Source organism: Syngnathus acus, chromosome 6, assembly GCF_901709675.1.
Source record: "Syngnathus acus chromosome 6, fSynAcu1.2, whole genome shotgun sequence".
NCBI lineage: Eukaryota > Metazoa > Chordata > Actinopteri > Syngnathiformes > Syngnathidae > Syngnathus > Syngnathus acus.
In genome coordinates this window covers 15,071,895-15,092,266 of record NC_051092.1, presented here as the reverse complement: position 1 = coordinate 15,092,266, position 20,372 = coordinate 15,071,895, and the positions used below count along the sequence as shown (strand labels likewise).

General features: G+C 42.5%; 2 protein-coding genes across 3 annotated transcripts in view; one reads left to right on the top strand and one right to left on the bottom strand.

The window, feature by feature from the left end:
* Positions 1-8,844: 8,844 nt before the first annotated feature.
* Positions 8,845-20,372, bottom strand: part of LOC119124069 (major histocompatibility complex class I-related gene protein-like) — a 39,625-nt gene continuing 28,097 nt past the window's right edge. The window contains exons 5-6 of one of the 2 annotated variants that reach the window (XM_037253715.1): positions 18,528-18,675; positions 8,845-8,890 (exon numbers count right to left, since the gene is read on the bottom strand). In XM_037253715.1, coding sequence (XP_037109610.1) covers positions 18,557-18,675 — 119 coding nt within the window. In that variant the 3' untranslated portion in view covers positions 8,845-8,890; positions 18,528-18,556. Of the gene's footprint in view, positions 8,891-18,383; positions 18,676-20,372 lie in introns of those variants that run through there. The other variant, XM_037253716.1, reaches the window with a different exon arrangement.
* Positions 12,380-15,604, top strand: LOC119124103 (cuticle collagen 34-like). Its single transcript, XM_037253783.1, has 3 exons — positions 12,380-12,502; positions 14,553-14,608; positions 14,680-15,604. The coding sequence occupies exons 2-3, from the start codon at positions 14,569-14,571 to the stop codon at positions 15,198-15,200; spliced, it is 561 nt and encodes a 186-aa protein (XP_037109678.1). The 5' UTR covers positions 12,380-12,502; positions 14,553-14,568; the 3' UTR covers positions 15,201-15,604.

Here is a 20,372-nt window from a genome sequence, read left to right as displayed (position 1 = left end):
CCCCCCCCAAGGCATTTATATAAATAAATAATACATTTATATAAATAAATAAATAATACATTTATAATATCATTACCATTACGTTGAATTAGTGGGAGCACTGAGTTTGTTTCTCAGAAACGAGCCGGTCCCATCTAGACGTAATCGGAGACAATGACACCCGAAGTGATTTAAGGTTTGTCTTTTATTGCAGGATGCTTGGTCTCCATGTGTTGAAGCAGTTTTGAATGCTTCACTGCCTGGTTAGTTAGCCTGTCGCCACATATTAGCTTTGCGGGCTCGACTGGGGAAACATGTCACGTGACCGGGACGAGTGTCTTGACCTGAATTAATTGATCGTCGATAAAAAAAAAAAATCTGTGCGGCTTGGCGGCCCGGTACCAAGTGACCCACGGACCGGTACCGGTCCGCGGCCCGGTGGTTGGGGACCACTGCCCTAACCAGCTCAACACAACACAACACGGCGCGTTCTGGCGAGTCCCCAATTTCATGTTGACTTGAACTCAAGATGATGTTGACCGCCAGAATGCGGTTTTTATTATAAGATAAAATTCTGAACATTACAAGCTTGAAATTACAAACCTGAGCTTTTGCTTTTGTAGTCTATGCTGTCGGATCTGACTGGGCCAGAGCGGCGTGTTGTGTACAAATCGACTGCCGCCCCCCTACCGCCCCTTTCTTCCTCACCGCCCCCCCAGATCTTTCCACCGCCCCCAGGGGGGCGGTACCGCCCACTTTGGGAACCACTGCTCTATGGAGTTTGCATGTTTCTCCCAGGTACTCCTGTTGCCTCCTGCATTCCAAAACTGTAAATTATAGACCAATTTACCGTAATGTTCGGACTATAAGTCGCTCCGGAGTACAAGTCGCATCAGCCATAAAATGCCCAAAGAAGTGAAAAAAAACATATATAAGTCACTCCGGAGTATAAGTCGCATTTTGGGGGGCAATTTATTTGACAAAATCCAACACCAAGAACAGTCATGAACGAGCAACAACAGGCTAAACGATAGGTATGCTAACATGACATAAACACAAACGAAGAGCTGAGAACGGCCCTGACGTAACATTCAGAGTTATTTAAAAAAAACGATTACATAAATAACACGTTTATAAAACCATCTGTGTCACTCTAATTCATTAAATCCATCGATCGTCCTTTGTCAACAATGGGTGCGCGCCGCTGACGGCGCTTGCACTTCAAAATATTCCACAGGCCCATATAACGATATATAAATAAGAAATCAAATAACTATTATATAAGCAATAATATTATCAAACCATCTGTGCACTCTAAATCCTTAAATCCATCGATCAAATTCCTCGTCCTTTGTCAACAACGCCGCGCGTGAGCCCTGACGTCAGCCTCGTCGTTATTCCACAGATCTAGTATATAACTATATTGTCGCCTTAACAAAGTACAAGGAAAGACGTGGGTTTGGTAAACGGCTCTTTATTTAACAAAACAAACTTCCAGGCGTGTGGCGGCGTGGACTTCCAGCCACGGAGGTGGAAGAACGATCCATAGAATAGGACCGGGCGTGCGTAAAAGCCATGACCGAGCCCCATCCACCGTCCCCGGACAGCCACCCGGCCGAGCGCCGGCCCTCGACTTTGTCATGTAACATGAGTGTGGGGGGGAACAAATGGTGCAAAAAGTGAGTATGGATTGCTCCCAGGAATAAATTGGCGAAGCTGACATTCCAAATTTTAGCAGCAGATGGTGCAGAATTTGAGTTGAGAATTATTGAATGAATTGGCAGAGCTGAAATTCCAAAATCTTCCAAGAGGTGGTGCCAAACCGTTAAAGGAGACCAAAGATGGGCAAGACCAGCTGAACTAGCAAAAATAGAAGACACGGGGTCGGTTTTTTGGGTCACGCACGGAAGCACAACTATGGTTTTTATTTTTATTATCTTTTTATTTGCTTGGCTAAAATATATTCTGTAACCGCTTAAAGCAATATTATCACACAATTAGACCAAGATGCCCACAATAGGGGTGTGTTAAAAGTTGTTTGAAAGGTTGAAACAAATGTGTTTTTATTTTCTTTTCTTTTATTTTCTTTGCTTGGCTGAAATATATTCTGTAACAGCTTAAAGCAATATTATCACACAATTAGAAAAAGGGGCCCACCACGATGTGGTGTGTTAAAAAATGTTTAAAAGATTAATTCAAGGGTTTTGATTTTTGATTTTATGGTTGAGTAAAGTGTAACTTTGAAGTATTATTTTTAGAAAAGGAGAAGTGAAGAAAAGAGGAAGTAAGGTAGTTGCCAGGGTTTCGGCCGAATTTTGGTGGAAGATAAAGAGTGGGGCGGAAACAGCTGCCCAAAAACAGCAGGTACATGAGCGTGGGAAACTGGTCAGTGTAGAGGCCAGCGAAAGGAGGGGGTCGCAGAGAAGTCTATAAAAAGGTCGCCATAGACATCTACGGGGCTCTCTCCCGGACCGCGTTCATACGTGAAGAAGCCTGTATGAGTTTCAAGACTTTTTCTAAAGCCTTTGAGCTCTTTGTGTAAGACGCAAGATCGCTGGCCTGGATTAACTTGGATTTACTCAAAAGAATTGGACTGGACAACTTTGCGTGAGGAGCTAGGTGATGGGAGCGACTCTTTCTGTATTTCCGCGAGGGGAGGAGACAGTCATCGGGTAGTCGGTCCACTCGCGGCCAATCTAGCTTCCAAATTGGATTTTAGAAATAAAATCGAACTGATCACTCGACTTTATTTCCACCAAAAAAATAACACCCAATTGGTAGCTACCTTTTCCTTCTTTTTTGATTTTTGTTTTACAATCAAAAGTGCTCCGGGATTGAATGATTTTATTTGCATGTGTATCAGTGAGTGGGATTGTTCGGTTTTTGGAGGATTGAGATTTGTAATTGTATTTCATGCTTCTTCAATAAATGTGTTTTATATACTCATTTAATTCGTGGTGCGCTAATTTGTATGAGGTATGCAATCGATTGTTTGTGGTTGGTTTGATAATTCGATTTATTACTAGGAGATTATTATGGTATGCAATCATACCGTAATAAATAAAAAGAACGAAGGTGTTTAAATTAGATATACCGTTTTTTTCCATGTATAATGCGCCCCCATGTATAATACGCACCCTAAAAATGGCATGTTGATGCTGGAAAAAAGCCTGTACCCATGTATAATACGCACCCAAATTTTGACTTTTTTCTTTTTTTAAATTTCTTTTTTTTTTTTTTTAAAGTCCCAATGATCGTCACACACGCGTCTGGGTGTGGTGAAATTTGTCCTCTGCATTTGACCCATCCCCGTGTGATTTTGATCCATCCCCTGGGGGAGAGGGGAGCAGTGAGCAGCAGCGCCGCCGCGCTCGGGAATCATTTGGTGATCTAACCCCCCAATTCCAACCCTTAATGCTGAGTGCCAAGCAGGGAGGCAATGGGTCCCATTTTTATAGTCTTTGGTATGACCCGGCCGGGTTACTTAAGTCCGTAAACATAAAATTATTTCAGAAAAAAGATCATCTTTGGGAACAACCGGATGTTATTCTGCCGGTCAGTATCACTACGCATGCAGTAGCAAACTCGATAGCGAAGAAATATGTGAGACTCTCAACGGGATCACCAATATTTGAGTGATGTTCCAGTTATTTATCACAATTATTTATTATTATAATAATAATATATATAATATATATAATAATTATTTATTTATTATTCACAATTGTCATGGTGATCTTTCTGGTGATTTCTTAACTAGGCTGGATGTATTTTTCTTGTTGGCGTTGATTTCTCCGACTGCCCAGAAAGGCACCACCGCGATCAGTTAGGTTAATGAAAAGAGAGGAAAGTGACGTTGTAAAGAACCATCCGTGACAAGATTTTCTTCAAAAATTGTACCATGATTTTCTTCACAAAAAAAAAAAGAAAATAAAAAAAGAAAAAAAAAATTTTTTTTTAAATTGTACTCATGTATAATGCGGAACCCAGATTTTAGGACAATAAATTAGTTACATTTTGCGCATTATACATGGAAAAAAACAGTATTTAATTTGTGAGTAGAATTAAAAGTAATTTAATTGTCCATCGAAGTGCGGGCCCGTTCCTATTTTGTCGGGCCGCACCGGACAATTTTGGGGAGTAAATTGCCTTCATAATTATTTGAGGGATGAGCGCATCTCGTTAAACATTTAATTCGTTTAAATATTTGTTTTATGTAAGTAAAATAACGAAGGTTTTCAAATTCGACTACATGGATTAGTGGTAGAGCTATAATTAGTAAATGTCCGTCGAGCAAGGGCCAGTTCCTATTTTGTCGGGCCGCGTCAAAGCTACGTTGGATGATTTTGAGGGATTAATTTGCCTTCAAAATTAATTGCAGGATAATTATAATTCGATTAAATCATTTTGATTCGTATTAAGTAAAATATTATTTTGTTGAAAACGATCGAGTTGGTGGAAGCACTCCCACGGTTAAGTGTTTATATATATAATGTTAGAATTAGTGATTTAATGCATTAAATTCATTTTCAAATACTATCATTGCCATACTTCTAATTTGATTTTTTTTCGAAAAAAGGGAAGTAGGCTCGCTACTTCCTCAACCCAGTAGAGCGGGGCCATATCATGCGTTACTTCGGCAAAACTAGTGCTAGGGTGCGCTAGACCAACGAATCCCTGAGGCCTTAACAAAGGCATCTAAAAAATATCCGTAACGTAATACCAGCATCAGACAACCGAAGGGAGCCATCATTATGGCGCGGTAATTTCGACGACTCGCCTCGAATTGAGTTACTCGGCTCTCGCGTCGGATGACTTGAAAGGGATTGGCGTCGTAAAGAAATTAGATTCTAGTAGAATTAATTTAACTCGGGTGGTTAGCGTACGGACGAGTCCCTTCACCCCCGGCTTATTGAACCCGTTACCGGGGAGCCGGTGCCACTTTAATAAAGTGCGCGTTTGACAACTTCCATCCACGGAGGTGAAAGAGAGCTCAGTAGAGTAGGACCGGGCGTGCGTAAAAGCCATGTCCGAGCCCCATCCACCGTCCCTGGACAGCCACCCGGCCGAGTGCCGGCCCCCGACTTCAATCCACGGAGGTGAAAGAGAGCTCCGTAGAGTAGGACCGGGCGTGGGTAAAAGCCATAATAGTTTTTCAAACCTTCTGTGTCACTCCAAATCCTTAAATCCTTCAAACTCTTCGTCCGCCGTGTCACTTAGAAACAAAGCCGCTAATGATGCTGGTAGTACGTGGGGCCCTTCGTCATCTTCGTCGTCCCATGATCAATGTTTGTCCTTTATGTAAACAACCGCCGCGCCACGCCGCGTCGCGCTGCTGACGTCACTTGAAATTCAAATTACAGTAATCCCTTGCTATATCGCGGTTCGTTTATCGCGGTTTCACTTTTTTTGGGGGGGAAAATTTTTGAAAAAAAACACATATAAGTCGCTCCTTATTATAAATCGCCCCCCCACCCAAACTATGAAAAAAACCGCGACTTATAGTCCGAAAATTATGGTACCATTCCAAACTGTCAATGTAATTGATGGTGAGTGTGAATGTTTGTTTGTCTGCACTATGTGTCCTGCGATTGACTGGTGACCAACTCAAGGTGTACCCCTCCTACCGCCCAAAGACTCCTTGGATAGGCTCCAGCACGCCTGCGACCCTCGTGAAGATAAGCTTGGAAGATGAATGAATGAATGAATGAATGAACGAATGAATGTGGATAACAGAAAATTATTTTATTGTATCGAAGCAAAGCTAAATTGATTTTTAAAAAAGTCAATCTATTTTGTATTTATATCGATCACGTTTACCAGGCTTCATGTAGGCCAATCATGACTGCCTAGCTAACAAGATTAGGTCAATGTGGCAAGTAGACATTTGAAACATTTAATGATGCTAAGTGGAGAACTCTAGTTATAGATTAGTTACCATGCATCACGTGTTACCATCTCGTGTGAAAATCGCAATTGTATTTGTCTGAATAATTTGGACACAAATCTCTCCTGATTAGGTTTAAGGGGGCAATTACTTTTTTCAGAGGGTTAGATAGGTTTGGATCTTTCTTGGTAAATAAAATTAATTTAGAAACTGCATTTGCTGTATCCTTGGGTTGTCTCAGTGTGATATTAACATTGATTGGATGAAATGAAACCTTTGTGTGTGATAAGTATGCACATAACACAGAAATAAGGTAAGGGGCAAATACTTTTTCACAACACAGTAATTTTGAGACGCCGTACTTGAGTTTTAAAAAAAGTCAATCCATTTTGTATATACGTATATCGATCACATTTACCAGGCTTCATGTAGGCCAATCATGACTGCCTAGCTCACAAGATTAGGTCAACGTGGCAAGTAGACATTTGAAAAATGATGATGCTCAGTGGAGAACTCTAATTACAGATTAGTTGCCATTCAACAAATGTTGCTCACCAAGACTCGCCCATTAAAAATATTTATACCTGTGTGAGAAATATCAATTAAACGCCTACACTAATAACCCTAATGACAGCGTGACCTTTCCAATAGGCGTACAAACTACAAAGCAAGTTGCGTCTTTCATCAGCAGCTATGAGTCAACAGAAAACATCAGAGCAGTACCGACAAGCGGAACAGCAAAGTGATTCTCCAAAAGCACATTTCTTTGGGCGTGGTAATTGTTTTGTACATCTTGAAGTGTTCTCAATAAACACAGCATCCATATTGGATTTGCAGTGGATTAAAAAAGTCAAAACGTGAAAATCCCGAATATATTTGTGGATTGAAATAACTCGTGAAAATCTTGAAGATATTTGTGGATTCAAAAAATATGTGAAAATGACAAACATGACGTGTGAAAATCGCAATTGTATTTGTCTGAATACTTTGGACACAAATCTCTCCTGATCAGGTTTAAGGGGGCAATTACGTTTTTCAGAGGGTGAGATAGGTTTGGATGTTTCTTGGTAAATAAAATTAATTTAGAAACTGCATTTGATGTATCCTTGGGTTGTCTCAGTGTGATATTAACATTGATTGGATGAAATGAAACCTTTGTGAGTGATAAATATGCACATAACACATAAGGTAAGAGGCAAAGACTCTTTCACAGCACAGTAATTTTGAGACGCCCTACTTGAGCAGTCACTGAACGCACCTCAACTTTACTGACAAACTTGTGTGAGTCACAGATTAGGCCCCTCGAGGGTGAAGCCAGAGGACAGCCATATTGCCACTGTGACTGGCAACCTCAGTTTATTATTATTATTATTTTTTTTTCAGAAGACACTATTCTAAGTACACATTTCAAACTAGGTTCCAAGTATGGAGTTATGAGAGCCTCTCCAACAACCAACATCACTGTTTGCAACGACCATTGAGAGTATATTACCCAGAGTTTGCCCTCCAGAGTTTAGGTTTATATTTTGCAATGAATTTGTCGCAATGGACTTTGCTTTCATTTCATTGTTGATGGTTCTGACAACCTGATGCAAGCAAATATTAAAGTAACATTCAGAGATATACAGGGCGCATAAGGTGTAGACCATCCTTGGGCAAACTACAGCCCGCGGGCCACATCCGGCCCACGGGGCCTTTTAGTAAGGCCCGCCAAACCAGAATAAATTGTATTATTAAACTTTCTTTATGGTCATTTTCCCTGCAATGACTATGTTTCCCCAGTAGATTGGGGAAGCGTCTGCCCGCGCATTTACTCCCGGAAGCCGTGTCAGAAAGCTCGGTGCACACTCACAAGTGCGTGTACGTACTCAGTAGTATGGAACAGGCGCACTCCACACTCTATTTCTATAAGTGCCGAATTTCGAGTGTGGGCTGTAACGTCAGCATTCTCGTAATTTGCGCGCTGAGCTTTCAGATACAGTTTTACGCTAAAGCCACTCACAAACCTTCTCGTGTTGAAATGAGTGGCCCGAGGAAAAGAAAGGTGGACACTGAGTGACGAGTGTTAAAAAAGAGTGGACAATTTGGCTTGACCTACGTGGGTGAGCAGACGTTCAGCCACATGAACGTCAAAAAAGCCCGTCGCAGATCTAGGTTATTGGACCGATACCTCAGTTCTATCCTAAAAATGACCACAACAAATTTTACTCCAGACTATGATGCACTAGCAAAAAAGGGAGACCAACAATGCTATTCCCACTGAAAATGAAGGGGAGTTTCTCTAGTTTGTTGTAAAAAAAAAAAAATATGCATTTTGAAAATAATTTGTACAAATAGCAGGGAGTGAAACTAGCGGCCATTCTCATTTTCAAACAATGCAGGATGCTCAAGGACATTGACGCACTGTCTGTTTGCGACTAATCTTAACTTTTAAAGTTCTTAAGGTCACTAGATTCAAGATTCAAGAATTTTTATTGGCCATGTTTGAGCATGCCAAACAAGGAATCTGACTTCGGTACATCTTAGCCTCTGTTCAACATTTGGGTGACTAACAACACTCAGGACATGTGCGAAAATTGACAAATATTCTCAAACATCCCCTGATCTTAAACTCCCAGGAGGGCAAGGAAAAACTCAAAACTCCTACTAGGGGAAATGAGAAACCTTGAGAAGATACCACAGGATCCCTCTTCTAGGATGACCAGGCTGCAATGGATGCAGAGTGGACACATAGTACACATAATACAGACAATTCAAAATAAAGCGTTGAGAGCAGGATGTTATTGCACAGCAATGACTCTGAGACTCTAAGAGTGGTGTGAGTTCATCAGAGCGACAGCCTGGGGGAAGAACCTGTCTCTGTGTCTGCTGGTTTTGGCGTACAGAGCTCTGTAACGCTGTCCGGAGACTGCAACCTGGGTGCACGTTTCCTGGTCCTGGACAGGTACAAGTCCTGGATAGATGGGAGGTTGATTCCAATTATCTTTTCTGCAGTCCCGATTGTCCATTGCAGTCTGTGCTTGTCTTGTTTGGAGGCCGATCCAAACCAGACAGTGATGGAGGTGCAGAGGATAGACTGGATGATGGCAGTATAGAAGGTCTTCAGCAGCTCCAGTGGCAGGTTGAACTTCCTGAGCTGTCTCAGAAAGTAAAGCCTCTGCTGGGTCTTCTTCCGGACAGAGTCTATGGGGCTGGTCCATTTCAGGTTCCGAGAGATTGTGGATCCCAGGAACTTGAAGGTGTCTGTGGAGAGAATAGTATTACTGCGGATAGTGAGGGGTGAAAGTGGTGAAGGGTCTCGCCTGAAGTCCACTGTCATCTCCACGGTCTTGAGCGGGTTCAGCTCCAGGTGGTTTTGGCTGCACCAGTGGACAAGCCGCTCCACCTCCTGTCTGTACGCAGTTTCGTCACCGTCCCATCACCGGTGTTTGTGAGTTAAAGCTCTGCTCTGGTTTTCAGGTATCTGTCACCGTGTTCCCGTTTTGATTTCTTTATTACCGTAATTTTCGGACTATAAGTCGCAGTTTTTTTTCATAGTTTGGGTGGGGGGGCGACTTATACTCAGGAGCGACTTACATACATATATATGGGGTTTTTTCACTTTTTTGGGCATTTTATGGCTGGTGCGACTTATACTCCGGTGCGACTTATAGTCCGAAAATTACGGTACTTTATTTCGATGTATTCTTTCACAGATTCTTCAAGATGATGTATTTGGTCAGAATGTTTTCCGTTTGATGTGATTTCGCCTCATTAGATAAACATCTTTCATAAATCTGACCTGCAGGCGCTGAAGTGATGGAAACTGTTATTCATAATAACAGTGTCTTATTTAATGAGAATAAGATCGTAGTTTTTTGGTGAAATATATATTTTTTAATGCTGTCAATAATTTCATTTGTTTTCAAAAAGCTTTTTTTGATTATCCATGCTTTACTACCTACTAAAGGCCAAAACCTTTTATGCAATGACCTTTACGTGTCGTTTATATTACTTCACACAAACACTACATCCATCTGCACCTGGTTCGGTCCCCCGGTCAAAATTTAGAACCCAATTCGGCCCGCAAGTCAAAACGTTTGCCCACCCCTGGTATAGACAAAACAACCATCCACACTCTCATGTGCATTTAACACATTTGCCAGACTCATAGGTACAACTGCATGCCATAATTTCCACCGTTGGGACAGAAAATAATGGAAAAATGTTGCGGAGAAATGAATGTATTGAAGTCGGCCTGGCTAGAGGTTGGTAACATAAGCTGTCCATCGGTGGATTAACTTCTCCCTACGGTGAGTAAGCAGCATTATTAGTCCAGTTCCTGCTAACCATTTTTGGCACCAATGGAGTTAAAGTAGGTAATGCGGAATATTTTCTGAAAAAAAAATGAATCAAGTGAAACTTTCTATTTTCAATGGAGAACTTGTGTCTTTTATGAACGAGCAAATGATAAACAACCATTTCAAACAAACAATGGGAGGAAAACATCGAAAACTCGTGTGCTGTGTCACTGGTATCGGCACCCTTTCCTGGAAATCAGGAAAACAAAGGAGCTGTCTGAAGACATCAGAAGTGCAATCATTTGCAAACACAACACTTTCAAAGTGCGGAAAGCCACCCCCAAATACCTTGGTATCCCTTTTTTAACTGTATTTGAGCATGTAATTTCTGTTTTGCAAACTGATGACGCGAGACCAGCAAATGAATGAAAAGGTTATGGCATTTTCAATAAAGGCAGAATAGAATGTGGTGAGAATGTCCTTGTTGACCCCAAAATATTGAAATTTTCTGAGTAGGTACTGTCTTTTATGGCATTTCCTGAGCATTTCCTCTGTTTTAGAGGAATACTTGAACAGGTTGCCACAGTCAGCCACCATGTATATGTTGATTTGATTCATTTACTGTTTTGTTATTGATTATGTTCCATCCATATGTTCCATCCCGAAACCTTGGTTCACAAAATCCTGATCTTTTATTGACTCCAAGAGCCAAAAAGAGCAGGTTCGGGAGCAATCTCTATTTGGGCTTCAGAGCTCTGGAATGCCCTGTTACATTTTCCTAGTTCTTTATCATTAATGCGTTGCACGGTGGGGCACCAGGTGGCACGTCCGCCTCACAGTTCAGAGATTGTGGGATCGATTTCACTTCTGGCCCGGTTTGCATGTTTTCCCCATGCCTGCGTGGATTTCCCCCGGAGACTCCGGTTTCCCCCGACATCCCAAAACATGCTTAGTAGGCTGATTGGGCACTCCAAATAGCCCATAGGTGTGAGTGAGTGTGCGGATGGATGTTTGTCTTTGTGTGCCATGTGATTGGCTGGACCCCGGTTCAACCCCGCCTACTGCCCGATGACGGCCGGGATAGGCTCCAGCACGCCCGTGACCCCCGTGGGGACAGAAAATGGATGGATGGATGGATGGATGGATGGATGGATGGACGGACGGACGGACGGACGGACGGATGGACGGATGGATTACTCCTATGGTGTGGAAAGTGTTTGGACTTCTGTCTGGATTGTGAAACCTCTGTGCCACAGCCAGGCTCAGCTCTCCACCCATCAGGCCACCGTTTACGGATTGAGGATTACAATGTAGCTTTCGCGCCCGTTATTCTATTGCGTGTGGCAGGCGGGTCTGTAGCTACACACTTCTTGGTAGCTAGCATATTTGACAATTCAAACACAGAATTGAATATTTACAAATGATGAATACACACACTACCCGGGACCTGAGGTATACTATAGGCAGAAGGATGCTGTGGATGGAGTCAACAGGCAAGAGAAGAAGAGGGAGGCCAAAGAGGAAGTCTATGGATGTGGTGCACATGCAGAGGTGGTTGGTGTGACAGAGGAAGATACAGAGGACAGAGTCAGATGGAAACGATTGATCTGTTGTGGTGAACCCTAACGGGAACAGCCGAAAGACGATAACTGCAAACACAACAATAAAAAACATAGTATGTGAAAATCCTGAAAATATTTGTGGATCCAAAAACAATGCGAAAATTACGAATATATTTGTGTATCCAAAAAACACGTGTGAAAATCACAAGTGTATTTGTCAGAATAATTCTGAAACAAATCTCTCCCGATAAAGTTTAGGGGGCAATTACTTTTTTCACAGCGGGTCAGATAGGTTTGTATCTTCTTCCCCTCTTTTTGCTTATGGGTACATATTCTTAACACACCCCACTGTCCTTTCTGTACCAAGTGTGCAATTTCATCCTGATTAGTCATTGCTGTTTACCAAGCGAATAAAAAAAGGAAACATGTACCCAGCATACAGGTTGTTTGAAAACAAGAGAACTCCAAGTACAACCACAAAAGGCTACAGCGTCGGTGACCTTTTGTCTGCCCTATTCACTTCAAAGTAACTTAATTAACTTTAAAGTGGCAGAAGAAAAAAATGCCAATTGGCAGGATTGCACCAATGGAAACTAATTAATTAATGCAATTTTGTTAAAATGAATGAAGAAGCAATTAAATGCCTCACCTTAAAGGCTACACCTTAAAGGCGGCCGGACCAATGATTTAAAACCTCTGCTGAACGCCTTGAGGAGATAGAAGGTTCACGGGAGTAGGACCAATACCAACGCAAGAGCCGAAAGGGTCTCCAAGAGCCAACTTGACTAAGCGTGGTGAGTACTTTCTCTCTTTACGGCTATGTTCACACCGCAGGTCTTAAAGCTTAATTCGGCTATTATGGTGAAATACGATTTGTGTGCGTGTGTGTGCGTGTGTGTGCGTGCGTATGTGCGTGTGTCACTTGATGGTATGCACAATAATTTAGAATGATGAACACACACACACACATTAAAAAACATGGAAAAACAATGACACACCCAATACAACATCAATGTTAAAAAATGGTACACCTCACACAAAGTTGAATAAAAGAACAACACTCGGTTGACTACATTTTACTTTAAGCTAGTTCGTGCAATCAGACTCTCTAATATGGACAAAAACCTAATTAAAAGCTGTTTTGAATGAGTTGTCTGCATTAAACAGCACTATGTGCTTTTTTTGTGTAGGCCACTATGAGACTACCTAAATGAAACAATAAAAATGGCACAAGTAATGACCAACTTAACTGACAGCAGTTGCACCGGAGGTTCAGTTTTGAAAGAGCAGAGTATCTCCTTGTATAGTATGTCCTCTGCATAGATCTTGTCACCAAGCGTAGCGTAACAACAAATACTTAATTGAAGTTGATAAAATATGTTTTGATAAGACAAAAAGTCTTTCACAAGCACAAACAAATGCAAAAAGGGAACAAATAGGGCTGGTATCAGGGCGCCGTTAGCATCTCCCAATGCGTGTGCCAGGGGCTTAGTGTGACTGTGGACTTTGAATAGCATGGTTGGTGCTAGTGTGATGGTCATGTTCGTAGCATTTGAAGCAATGACAGTATAATAAATGAGCAATTAGCAATTGCACACATTTTAAGTACCTCCAAAAAAATAGTTTTGGTTGCTATGAGGATTCCAACAGCAACGACATGAAGATTGGCAGAGAGTTGTAAGCCCTATTGCCAAGGACAGTCTAGGTCAGTGGTCCCCAACCTTTTTTGCGCCACACGGACCGGTTATGTGTCAGAAATATTTTCGCGGACCGGCCTTTATGTAAATAAATACATTTATGTAAATAAATTATACATTTTTAATAAATATATAAATACGATGAAATAAAATGATACGACTGGCATAAAAACAAGTAAAAACGACATAAAAATAAAACTCACCATTACGTTGAATTAGTGGGAGCACTGAGCTTGTTTCTCATAAACAAACCGGTCCCATGTAGGTGTAATCGGAGACAATGACACCCGAAGTGGTTAAGGTTTGTCTTTTAATACAGGATGCTTGGTCTCCATGTGCCGAAGCAGTTTTGAAGGCTTCATTACCTCGTCAGCTAGCCTGTCGCCACATATTACGCAGAGTGGGCTTGGTGCGTCAGTCATCTGTTGGCGATAAATCCATATTTTAAATAGGACTCCAGAAATTTTCTTTTAAATGCAGCTTTCCTTTTCTTAGAAGTCGTAGCCTCTTCTTCTTCTGTCTCCTCATTGGGCTTTTTTCCCATTCCGAAGAAGCTTTCCAAACATCTCTGTTTCTTGCTCATATTTGCTTGCTTCGCGGGCTCGACTGAGGTGACATGTCACATGACCGGGACGAGTGTCTTGACCTGAATTAATTTATTGTCGATAAACAAAATATATTTTTTTTTTCTGTGCGGCTTGGCGGCCCGGTACCAAGTGACCCACAGACCGATACCGGTCCGCGGGGGTTGGGGACCCCTGGTCTAGGTAACCTGTGGCAAGCGATGGAAACTGAGCCCTGACAAACTCACACTGTCAAAGCAGCCATTTCTCACATGATGCCTCCCTGATAGACTTCCTCTAGATCAGGGGTGGCCAACCAGTCAGAGACTAAGAGACACATTTTTTACTGTGTTACCGCAAAGAGCCACATCATACACATGAGCACACATCAACTATCACCCCCAACTGAGGTTTGACTGTATAAATATATATTGAACTCAAGCGAAGCGAACACGCATAATGTTGATATGAACGTAAAGGAGCCGCATGAAACCAGGCAAGGAGCCGCATGCGGCTCGCGAGCCGCGGGTTGGCCACCACTGCTCTAGACATATCTTCACTGTTCCTTTTCACTTGTCTTTCAGGACATCATAAGCCATAATGATCATTCTCAAGGTGTTCATTGTTGCCCTCCTGTTTGGTAAGTCATCTCACTCCAGGTAACAAAAAGTAATTTAACGGTTACAGAGATGTCAATGTCAACTATTGCAGGAGCCAGCTGTCTGGGTGCACAAATAAAGAGACAAGTAAATGTTACTCAAGATGACAGTTCAGAATCAAGAGAAGTCGGTGGACCGCCTGGTCCACCAGGACCACCTGGCCCTCCAGGACCACCAGGGCCAGATGGACCAGATGGTCCAACAGGACCAAAGGGTACAACAGGACCAACAGGACCGACAGGACCAATAGGACCAAAAGGCCCACAAGGACCACCTGGAGCAGATGGTGACCCAGGAGCAGAAGGCCCACCAGGACCACCTGGAGCAGATGGCCCACCCGGACCAGGAGGCCCACCAGGACTACCTGGAGCAAATGGCAGACAAGGACCAAGAGGTTTTCGAGGTCCAGTTGGACCAACTGGATCTCCTGGACCAGAAGGACCACCTGGACCACCAGGACCACCTAGTCCACCAGGACCACCTGGACCCCCAGGACCACCTGGTCCACCAGTATTCTTTCCGAATTTTCCTCAGGCACCATGGCTACCTTGGCCACCAAGACCATGTCCATAAGGCCCAGGTCAAAATCTGCCAAGTGGCCCACTACCAATTTGGCCACCTGGGCAAAATTAGGTTAATTAATTTTATAGCCCAGGGGTCACACAGACCACCTGGTACTGCAGAGGAAAATTATTCACCTGGACCACCACCTTTTCAGGCTGGGCCACCATTTGGACCACATTCTATTTCATATCCCAATTAGCCACCCAGACCAATAATACCAGACACCAGTACAGCCACCTATTTTCCTGGATGAAAACCACCTGGACACCAAATTACCAACCTACCCCACCACCTGGACCACCTTCAGGACACCCCCTGCCATTACGGTTTACTCCAGCTAAAAACAACTCACCTGGAATAGCACCCTGCCAACCTGGATCACTACCTGGATCATCTGTTACTCTGGATGAAAACAATCAACCTGAAATTTGACCTCGCAAACCTAAACCATCGCCTAGACTTCCACAAAGACCTGCCTGGCGAACACCAATTGCTCCAGAAGAAAACAGCCCACCTAGACCACCACCTTGTCCACTCGCACAACCTGTTACTGCTTATGAACACAACCCATCTGGACCACTACTCGGACCACCATCCAGTCCACCACTTGGGCTTCCTGAAGATGTAACCCAAGACCATAGAAACCAACTTGTTTTTCTTCCAAAAGAAAACTTGTTTGCATTTTCTGTTTATCAAGCATTCAGTCCTAATCATAGAAATCTTAGAAAATGTGTCCATCAATGTCTAAATGCAAGATTTCCATCCTCGCTACCCGCATTCAATTATAACAATAAAAATGATTCTCTTTCTGAACGACTTGTGACATGAGATGCTCTTTCCTTTGTAATCACAGACACAATTGTGCTTCCTGGGTATGAAATCAAACTGCAACCACTTACTGCCTTGTAAACAAATAATAATAATAACATATAGTTATAGTCCAACAAATGAGAAACCCTTTCAAATCCGAGGTTTCATATTACACAATAAATTAATAAATGAAAATAAATAAATGTAAACCTCATGCTGTAGCTAATTTACTTTTCACGTTCATTTAACTTACAGGCACTACTCCCGGGTTCCTAAAATGTGACACAAAGACCAGCAGGTTAAGTGCTATAAATAGAATTTTATACATTTCAGTGATCACTTCACGTGATCCATCATCACATTTGATCTTACATTCATAATCATGATAGTACTTAGGTGGTCTCCTTTCCCTCTTTGGATATTGGGTATTTTCAAGACTCTGACCCTTACCTGCAATGATGTCTATGTCCTGAACTTCAGCTTTTTCAACACTCTTACCCTCACCTGCAGTGATGTCCGTGTCCTGAATTTCAGCTTTAGCTTCCTGTGTGATTGGTTTCACTTCATCCATTTTTGGAAACGTGGTTTCACTCCTCTCCCTGTACAGGATGGAATCACTCATAAGCGTCGGCGGCGAGCATGGGTCGCTGCTGCAAGACAACCAAACATAACTTTCCACACAATCTCGGTGTCGATGAGTGTGTTCTCTGCATTTTCATAAATTACTACCCAGAGATGTGGTGTTCGCTGATCGTGGCTTTGATATTGAGGATGTGTGCTGGGGTAAAGATCCCTGCCTTCACAAAAGGACACTGTCAGTTGGAAACTAGAGATGTGGAAAACACAAAGAAAATTGCCCATCTCCGAATTCATGTGGAAAGGGTGATTGCAACTGTCAGAACAAAACACACATTTTTGTCAACAAAAGTACCATTCAATATTGTGTTGCCATGCCAAGGTCAAGACAAAACATGCCTTGACAAGATTGTGTCTTTATTTTGTGCTCTGACCAACATGAGCAAGAGTGTTGTGCAAAGTTGAAGGTGTCTGAAATAAATATGCCATGACATACAGCCGAGTAACATGACAGAACAGTCTAAAGTGACATTAGAATGACTAACTACAGTAAAGTGGCCAAAATCACTTCTGCCATTAGTGTAGACAAACTTTCATGAGTTAAGCGAGTGCTGTGATCACGGAGCATTGAATCAAGGATTCTTCGGGCTACACCAATGAGTCGCTCCCATGAACGCCCCATGTGTGAGGCATGAGGCGGGTTAACCACCCAGAAGCATTCTTGTTTGTGCAGGTACCGCTGCACCGTGCTGTCTGGTTGATCTACACTCAGCCCAAGTTCTTTACAGGCCCCAAGGAAATTTGTGCCGCAGTCTGACCTCAGTTGTTTGGCTGGTCCTCTTATGGCAAAGAAATGCCTCAACCCGTTTATTCAACTTGAGGTGTCCATTGAGGTAATCACCTCGATGTGAATTGCTCTGGAGCTCATGCAGCAGAATAGTATGGCCCAGCACTTGCTCTTAGGTTGCGTCCTTCTGGTGCGTCTGGTGGGAATGTGCCAGGGTCCGAAAACATCCAGGCCCACATACGTGAAGGGAGGGCAGGTTGTAAGGTGCGCTGCGGACAAATCTGCCATTTGCTGTACCTGTATCCGTCCTCTAAGTCTGTGACAGGTGACGCACTTGTGGATAGTTGAGTTAACGAGCCGCTTGCCTCCCAGGATCCTTTGGGAGAATGACGGGGTTTTTAAGTTCAATGGCCACATCCGCATTCTTCAGTCTGCCTCCAAGGCAGAGGAGGTCATCCTGTAAGACTGGGTTAAGAGAGCGTCGGCAGCCTGTAACCTGTAATAATTAACCTAGCTTGTCCTGTCTTAACAAAAGTAGTAGAACAAAGTGCTAAGATCTTTTGAACTGATTGACTAGCTGCAGAGGAAGCAATCAAAGTTGCTTTGTTTACACAACGTCGTAAAAGACCCCCTGCTATGCTTTGATCAGCAGGCCAGGGGCTTCAACCCCATCCTGTACATGTACAGTTCGCTTCAATCTCAGGAGCAGGTGCATATTATCCTATGGAGTAGCTTTGGGGAATGGACTAGAAGATAAAATGAAGGAAAGCAGAAATATAGTTCTATTTAAAAAAATGTATAAAGGAATGATATTTGCAAATTACCAAAAAGAGGAAAATGAAGGCGACTACTGTTAAGCTTTTGGATTATAAGATATTTTTGTTGTTTTACTTTTGTTCTTTTGAAGTTTTAATGTTCTCACTTGGAACTAAGTGATGGATAGTGGTAGGACATGCTAAGCCTAGGCTTCTTCCTACTCCTTTTTGAACAGTGATATATATTGTTTGTTGTTTGTTTTATGTTGTTTGTTTTTTATTGTTTTTATTCTTTAAATCATGTTAAAAATAAAGATTCATTCATTGAAACAAATTGTTTTGTAAAACTTGCACCACAACTGAAATAGATGTGTTGAATACTGAATATTGATGACCGATCTTACTCACCATTCGCTTGTTGCCGCGGTGACATTCCGTTACAACAATTGGGCCTGTTGTCTTCTGTAAACAAAAATGCCAACGCCCACCGATAGCACCATGGTGGCGACGAACACGACTGTGGCCACAATGATGATAGTGTGATCCACAGGCTTCACTGAAACACCAAGTACAGAGTTAAATTGAGTAAGTAATCCCACTCGACAATGATTGAATGATTGATTGATTGATTGATTGATTTGGAACTAGGGTCTGACAGAAGCCTCAGCCTGTCGATTATATAGGTCGAAATTAGCTCTCTTCAAAGACCGTATTTTCTGGACTATAAATCGCAGTTTTTTTTCATAGTTTGGCCGGGGGTGCGACTTATAATCAGGTGCGACCTACGTAACTCAGGCAGAGCGGGAATCGAACAGCGGAACCTCATGTTACCGCACGACTAATCCATCAATATTGGTTATCATAATGTGTATTGTAATGTGTTTATCGCATCATTCTTGTAATGGCGCTCGCAATTGTAGCCTGAATCAAAGTACCGTATTGGCCCGAATATAAGATGATGTTTTTTGCATTGAAATAAGACTGAAAAAGTGGGGGTCGTCCTACATTCGGTGTCTAGACATTATGCCCATTCACTTGTGCGCAGCGGTAAGTTAAAGGTTGCTGGTATCGACTGAGTATGTTGCTGTGATCATGTGCGTCTTTGACACAAAGTGAGTATATACATTTCATTGTTACTACTGTCTACTGTTGTGCCGTTTGTCTGATCACGGTTTGTTTCGCGTGTTCGCCGTTTGATTGATAGCTTCGGCGCGCTCCTTTAAGTTTGCCTCGCATCGTACGAGTAGCCGTTACGCAGCGGCACGGTGACTAACGGTCACCAGCAAATGTATTTTGTTGTCTCTATGACTTGTGTTTGGTGTGTTGCCGAGAGCATTTCATTTATGGTGATTTACAAACCGAATTCGGTTGAAGTTGGGAAATTGTGTAAAATGTAAATAAAAACATTAAAACGATTTGAAAATCCTTCTCAACCCATATTCAATTGAATACACTAAAGACAACATATTTAATGTTCAAACTGATAAACTTAATTGTTTTTTGCCAAATAATAATTAAATTAGAATTTCATGGCTGCAACAGGTCCAGTACAAGTTGGGGAAGGTGGCAAAATATACTGAGAAAGCTGAGAAAAGCTAATCAAACACCAATATGGAACATCCCACATGTGATCAAGCTAATTCGGAACAGGTGGGTACCATGATTGGGTATAAAAGGAGCCTCCCCAAACATGCTCACTCATTCACAAGCAAGGATGGGGCCAGGTTCACCACTTTGTCCACAACTGCGTGAGAAAATAGTTGAACAGTTTAAGAACAACATTTCTCAAAGCAAAATTGCAAAGAATTTCAGGACTTCAACATCCACGGTCCATAATATCATCAAAAGGTTCAGAGAATCTGGTGAAATCACTGCACGTAAGCGCCACGGCCGGAAACCAAGACTGAATGACCGTGACCTTCGATCCCTCAGACGGCACTGCTTTAAAAACCGACATGAGTGTGTAAAGGATATCACCAAATGGGCTCAGGAAAACTTCAGAAAACCACTGTCAGTAAATACAGTTCGTCACTACGTCAGTAAGTGCGGGTTAAAACTCTACCATGCAAAGCAAAAGCCGTATATGAACAACATCCGGAAACGCCGCCGGGTTCTCTGGGCCTGAGCTCATGTAAAATGGACTGATGCACAATGGAAAAGTGTTTTGTGGTATGATGAGTCCACTTTTCAAATTGTTTTTGGAAACACCGGAGGTCGTGTCCTCCGGACCAAAGAGGAAGCGGACCATCCGGA